The sequence below is a fragment of the Propithecus coquereli genome, unplaced genomic scaffold, assembly GCF_000956105.1.
Source record: "Propithecus coquereli isolate 6110/MARCELLA unplaced genomic scaffold, Pcoq_1.0 Scaffold70, whole genome shotgun sequence".
In the NCBI taxonomy this organism is placed as follows: Eukaryota; Metazoa; Chordata; class Mammalia; order Primates; family Indriidae; genus Propithecus; species Propithecus coquereli.
Window position 1 is genome coordinate 2775201 of NW_012153063.1, and position 7291 is coordinate 2782491.

The window sequence follows — 7291 nt, forward strand, 5'->3', positions numbered from 1 at the left end:
AGATTTGGAATAGGTGTCCTTTTTTTTTCCAAAGGAAATCAATCGAGATTTCTGTAAAAAAGAAAACCAACTATTCGTATACAATGACAAAGAAAAAATATAAAGGATATAAAAAAGAATTGATTGAAAGAAATCATAAATATATAGGTGTTTAGCTTGAAGATGAAGTGGAGGACATATTTGAATGAGGAGGTGGGATCTATTTTACTCATGAACTCAGTTTCATAAGTTAGATGTGGACCTGTCAGACATCGAGAGACAGAGGAAGAAGACACAGAGCTCTATTAAAAAGCACAGCGCAGATGCTGGATTCTCTACCGGAAAGGGCCACACCTGCTCTGGTGAACACAAGACCAGTTGGCATGGCTATCTTCAGCAGCTCTTAGGAAAGGCTTCTGATGTGTCACAGAGATCTCAAACATTTCTTTTTAAACAAGATCTATATTTGCTTAATAGCCACTCTGGCAAAATTATAATCTTACCCTGCTACATGGCAAAGCAGAGTATATTTAAAAGATACAAAATAATCTCTTACTATTCGTGATTTTGGAAAAGCCTTTTAAACATACTTGCCTTCCTCCTAGTGAGCACTGGGTGGAGCTCTCATCCTGACCAAATAAAAGCATCTTCCAAATGGAAGTGAAGGAAGCTACTTTAAAGAGCTGGCACTGACGGAATTTTTGTCCATTCAGTCTCTGTGTGGCATAAAAGGCTTCCAATTTTTCACTAAAAAAGAAAAAAAAAGAGGAGCCATAAATCAATAATAAGGATGTGAGAAGCAGAGTATAAAGAAAGAGGGAGATTCCTGATACGTGAATGGAAAACTGTCTTGTTAATAAATTCTAGTGATAGTGAATTTAAGCACAGCTGGGTTCTGAAGCCTTTTTCGTAGTCTAAAAGTCTTGTTCCTAAGAAAAATATTAATAAATGTCTCCTTGATCCTCAGGCAATTTAGGCAACAAAAAGTCCAGCTTGGAATGAGTCATGGCCCCCTTGTCACAGGGTCCCTCCATGCTGGGGCCACTTATGCTTTCGGACCCGGCCACCAGGCCAGGCCCTGGCCCTGGGCAGAGCACTTGTGGTCTCATAGTTGCTCTGCCTGTAGTTGGTAGTTAGTATGATTTGAAAAGAAGTAGGGAGTCCCTTCTTGTCCCTGGATCCAAATCTTATTTTCTAATCAAGCTTTATTGTTATTAAATATTAGGGATATGTGGATACCCAAAATAAATAAGTAAAATAGTATACATAAGTCAGTAAAGTTTAAATCAGAGAAGAGAAATTATTTGGAAATGGTGTAATTATTTCAGAATTTGAGAATTAAAGCCTGAGTGGGACCCAGGCATCAGTATTTTAAAAAGCACCATGCATGATTCTGTTGCACAGCCAGACTTGAGAATCAGTGATCTACATTTTACTGGATTCAGGGGACACTGGCACAATTCAGCCTAGGACTTCTCAAACTTGCATGTACCTAAAGATTATTTGGGGATCTTGTTAAAATGCAGATTCTGAGTTAGCAGGTCTGGGGTATGGCCTGAGAGTCTGCATTTCTGACAAGCTCCCAGGGCATGCCCTGTGCTGCTGGTTTGCAGACCACGCTTTGAGAGGAAAGGCTTTCACGCAGTAAGTCCAAGTGTTTCGTGTTTTTACCCTTACCGGGGGAGCTTGTTAAACTATACAGATGCATGGAGCACTACCTGGAGATTTTTGATTCATGAGGTCTGGGAATCTGTGTGTTAAAAAGTGTCCAGCTGAAGAAAAAAAAAGTGTCCAGCTGAATTTCATGGCCTCTGTACAGGCTGGGGAAAGGCTGTCCTGACTTAATCGAGGGAGTTAATTTTGCTCTTGGCTTTCGTTGCTCTATTTACTAAAGCTTCAAAGTCTTAATCAGTCTCTTAATAATTCTAAATAGGGGTATATAGGCATCATGATATATTTCATTACAGCGTTTACAGACGACTTGGTAAGTAGTACTTTCTAGTATAATGAGCAAAAAATAAAAAATGGTATTAAACAATAATTTGATTCCACTTCTTTAATTGTGTTGACATTGTTCTTCCTGACTTCAATACTGCCAGACTTTAACTGGTCTAAAGAACTGGATAAAAAAACATTACCATTAAAAAGAAATGCCTTGCCTCTAATCCTTGCTTGGGTGAGGCAAAGACATAAAATGTAACCAAAATGTTTGTACCCTCATAATATCCTGAAATAAAAAAAAAGAAAGAAATGCCTTACATAGGCAACCCAAGAAAGATGGACAAATGAGATCACATCAATCTAAAAAGCTTCTGCACAGCAAAGGAAACAATCAACAAAGCAAAGAGACAACCCATGGAATGGGAGAAAATATTTGCACACTACCTAACTGACAAGGGATTAATAACCAGAATATTTAAGAAACTCAAACAACCCAACAGGAAAAAAAGAAAATAATTTAAAAACATTTACAGCCCCACTAACAGTGTACAAGCATTCCTTTTTCACCGCATCCATGCCAACATCTATTATTTTTTTGATTTTTTAAAAATTTATTTATTTATATTTCAGAATTTTGGGGGGGTACACACGTTTGGTTACATAATTTGCTTCTGAGTCAAAGTTATAAGTGTTCCCTTCACCCAGTTAATGGGCATTGTATCCGTTAGGTGTAAATTTATCCTTCCCTTTGATTATCCTTCCCTTTTTGATTTTTTCATAATGGCCATTCTGATAGGGGTAAGGTGGTATCTCACTGTGGTTTTAATTTGCATTTTCCTGATTATTAGTGATGTTGAGCATTTTTTTATATGTCTGTTGGCCATTTGTATATCTTCTTTAGAAAAAACTCTATTCATGTCTTTTGCCCACTTTTTTTTTGAGACAGGGTCTTGCTTCCCTTCTCCCTCACTTTTTCTCTTGGGAGCACTTCCCCGATAAGTCACCTCCTCCTGAATCCTTGGTTTATGGTCCGTGTCTGGGCTAACCCAACCTAAGATTCTTGATGCAAGAGACAGTCAAGATTCAAACTGAGCAGTCTAACTCCTAGCGTGTTTTAGAGTTCAAATCCCTCTGTTATATTGCCTGCATGTCGCTGTGATGAGTCTGTTTCAATTTCCTTTTTCCTAGTAAATGTTAGAAATTTTACCAGAGGAATTGTGGGGTGGTGTCTTTGATACTTGCTCACAATTCTCAGTATGGTGTGGGGAACATTCAAAGTCCTTCCTAGTGATGGATGAAGTTGAATTTGTAGCATCTCAGAATACTGTGACAAGCATCTTCTTCCTCCATGCCCCCACAGCCCTTCGGACATGCTGCCTCTGTTATGCCACTGGGATAATTATTTTAAAACTTCTTTTGGATTTTCTGCTCCCCCACTAGACTGTGACCTCTCTGGGACAAGGATCCTGTTCCACTCATTGTTGTTTCCCAGTGTAGAGCACAGTGTCTAAAAAGGAGGTGTTCGTCTTTTGGGATGCAATTCTGTACGGCAAGAAAGTAGGTTTAGAACTATGGGTCTCAAATTTCATTTGCTGTAAGAATCACCTGGGGGTTAAAATGCACCTCTGCATTTTAACAAGTGTCCCAGGTAATTCTGATGCAGGTGATCTTTAACCCATTATTGATACTTCAAAAAATACTAATTTATAAAGTCCAAGTACTCAATAATACCCAAAAAAACAGTTATGTAACAAGTACTTATTATATAGCAGTTACTTTGTGCCTGGCATCATTGTGTGAGAATTACAAATAATAACTCATTTAATTCACATTTAATCCCCAGAAGGTGAAAGGTATTATTAACCCCCATTTTTACAAACTAGGGAACTGAAGGACAGAATACTAAGTAACTTGCCCCAATGCCTATAGCTAGTAAGTGTGGTTAGACCTAGGCATTGTGACTCTAGGTGCTGAGCTCTTAGCTGCTGCCTCACACCACTCTTTCCACTGATACATGCAAGAAAATTCACGTTATTCCTAGCTTTATTTTTGCTGAGCCCTTCCAAGGAGACTGAAAGGAACAGAGAACTACGTTACTGCATGAAACACACAGGAAATATTTTATTAGCTTCCAGATGGAGAAAAGAATAGAGTAAAAATATTTCAATAGAAATCCACTGCTCTCCTCAGAGAGCCCACTCTGGCATCCATGGCCCCCCAGTCATGGTGCCGTCTGTAGTCCCCAGGCCTCAGCAGGTACTGCCGCCCACGGTAGTTGGGCAGCTCGTAGAGGATCCAGGAGCCCTCCAGCACGTTGAAGGAGTGGATCTCACTGAGGCGGAAGCGATCGTGAAGAGAGGAGCAGTCCTCAGTGGTCTCCACCATCTGGCCCCTGTGGTCCTCTCGTTCGTAGATCCTGATCCTGTGGGAGCTGGCCTGGGGATTCAGCAACAGCACATGGGAAGTCAGAAAACCTGACCTTATTTTAGCAGCAACCCTGGGGAATGGGCATTTCTTTACCTGTTCTATATCAAAGGTGACCAAATGAAAAGAAAGAGACTGGGAACACCAGGGCTGCTGTGTATAGTCGAGCAGGTTGTACACTGTGAAACTCAGGAGGGCGCCATTCACCATTCATTTGATAAGAATGACGCTCCCTAGTGTTTTCTGGTAGCGCAGTCTACATGAAACATACACACTGCTCAGTACCCATTTAAGTTAACAATTTTGATGTATTTGTTTTGTTTTCTCTTTCATAGGTTTGTGGTGGTCTGGGGCTCTCCTTGGCTGACATCCAAAATAATTAGATATTAGAATAAAAAGACAAATCCCTGAAAAGGGTATTGTTTTAAATCTCAACAGTATTAGAAGCTTAAAAGAGAGTAAGTTGAATTGCTTTTCGCCAAGTGAGTGGCAATTCAGGAAGAAAGTCCAGCCCAGGCAATGCCTTAATCCTTGGCTTTTTGCTTTAAGCCCTGCTGCTCTGAAATGCTGAAATGCAAGAGCCATCGCAAAGATCAGGCTTCAGTTCTGAGCTCTAATATGCTCCTGCAAATCAGTTTTAGGTAAAAACCAAAAATGGAAGTTCAAGACCATGAAGGAGGCCTGTACAGGATCAAGAGTGTAAACCATTTAGAAAAATGGAAAGTTCATTTCTTTGTTCAGAGCAAATCCTGTCTCTCTTGTCTTAAGCACTTGTTCTTCCTTCACCTGCTTGCTCCTTCCATTGTCTCAGTGTTTTTCTTCTCCCACCCTTAAAACCCTCTGTAGGAAAGATTCTCATAAGCGATTCATTTTGAGGCATAAACAACTGCTAATAAAGCAGTCAACATTCTATGGTTTGCAAAGGACTCACATGTGGCTGCCTCGTTTGATCTTCCCAACAGCCTGGCACACATAAAGCAACAATTATGAGCCTTTTCCTCTTTTATGAGAAAACTAAAGATGGGCGCTCACGGTCTGTAATTGGAAGAGTAGGACTTGAAAGTGGAAAGCCACATTTTCAGGCTCCTAATGTTACTCTTGGGTCCTAGGAAGCTATTAAACCCTCCTAGGGAGTTTCAAACTTCACAAAGGTACCCTAACGGTGGAATTCCAGGCTCCCGGGGCTTCATTTGGGTAACAATGGGCTTTGCAGGAGCTATTGGAATCTCACTGTTGGTTACTTGTTTTGCCTAATCAGAAGGCAGGACTGAGAGACCCTTGTTGTCCACAATAACAGTTAATACTTGTGTGTGTGTGTGTGTGTGTGTGTGTGTGTGTGTATCTCGCACCAGGTACCTCCTTTCATCTTCACTGCAGCCCTGGAAATGAGCTACTCTGATCAGGCCTATTTTACAGATGAAGAGAGTAAGAAATAGCCAAGTAACTGGCCTAAGACACCCGATAGTAAGGAGTCTGCCTGTTGCTCGTTCATCACCTGTGGCATAGACTCTCTGAACTAATGCTATGCACTTTGTTCCCACTAGAGGTGAGTGTGGTTTTAGCAAAGCATAATTAAATGTCCAATTAAAAGTACAGCATCACCTGCTTTTTCAGTGGAGGGAAACCTTACAGATGTTAATAAAGGAAAAGAGAATATAGTTAGAGCCAGAAAAAAGAGGGCTATATCACCCCATCCCCTCGCCCATAGGGCGAACCATACATCTGGATCACTGATGTGACTCGAGGGCACAGAAGGGACCAGGCGGGCCCAGACTCACGGGGGGGATGAGGCGGCAGGAGCGGATGGAGTCGCTGAGGCCCATCCACTGCTGGTAGTCCGGGTAGTCGCCGCGCCGCAGGAAGTACTGGCTGCCCGCGTAGTTGGGCTGCTCATACAGCATCCAGCAGCCGCTGTCCACGCGCACCGAGTTGCAGCGGCTCAAGTAGGGCTGCAGGTTGGGGTGGTCGCTGCTGCATTCGTACTGGCGGCCCTGGAAGCCCCGGTCCTCGTAGAAGGTGATCTGCAAGGCAAGGCAAGGGGAGGGCTCTAGGGCCTGACCCGGTCTGCGGAGCCCGAGTGGCTGGGACCCTCCCGGGGCCCCGGGCGCTCGCTGGGCTCACCTTCCCCATGGCTGGTTGGGCGGACGGCAGAGAAGAGCGTGTGGGGCCGGCGGCGCGGCGGGTCTATATAGCGGGATGGCTGCTGCGTTGGCAGGAACAACACAAAAGGGGCCCGCGGGGGGGAGCAAGGGCATTTTCTCTCTTTCTGTTCTATATAATGACTGTGGGGGTGGTGGTGGGGGATTTATTGTATGTTTTCTCTTAGGCTCTCCAGAGCTTTCGAATTGATGATCTGGTTAAAATTGTCATGTCACTTAGCGCCACTCCGGCCTTTAAATGAAGCCTATTTGGGAAATTGGAATTGATCAAGTGCTTAACGAGTTAATAATTGTAATTAATTTTTTTTAACTTTTAAAATTTCTATTTGAGTAACAACATAGTGTAGTGACCATGTCTGAGTTCAGAATGGACCACAGCGTGAGGCGTTTAAATTAGAGAGCGTTTTCTTGGCATGAAAATGTGACACATGGGATGATGAACTTGGCTTCTCCACGGGGCGTATAGAGTGGGATTTTCCTCTGCCTAAGAGAACCTCTTCATGAGCCCATGTGCTAGTAAGCAGGGGATGAGGTGTGCTCCAGTAGCCTGGGGACCAAGGACATCTCCCAGGCCAAAGCAGTGTGCCTCTTACAGCACAGGCAATGACACTCTCAGCTTTGGGATTCGTGAAGTGACCCACTGGTGGTTATCACACTGGTAACTTTTTATTCAACTAACACTTTTGCTACCTGAGGGCTAAATTTAATTGGTTCTAGCTGCTGACAAATCCACGTTGACATGAAACTATAACACGTTTTAAATCCCACAATCTTGCAAAGATTCTGCC

General features: G+C 42.7%; 1 protein-coding gene across 1 annotated transcript; it reads right to left on the bottom strand.

The window, feature by feature from the left end:
* Window positions 1-4017: 4017 nt before the first annotated feature.
* Window positions 4018-6474, bottom strand: CRYGD (crystallin, gamma D). Its single transcript, XM_012661221.1, has 3 exons — window positions 6466-6474; window positions 6123-6365; window positions 4018-4356 (listed from the first exon to the last, which is right to left on the bottom strand). Exons 1-3 carry the CDS (start codon window positions 6472-6474, stop codon window positions 4084-4086), a joined length of 525 nt encoding a protein of 174 aa, XP_012516675.1. The 3' UTR covers window positions 4018-4083.
* Window positions 6475-7291: the final 817 nt, after the last annotated feature.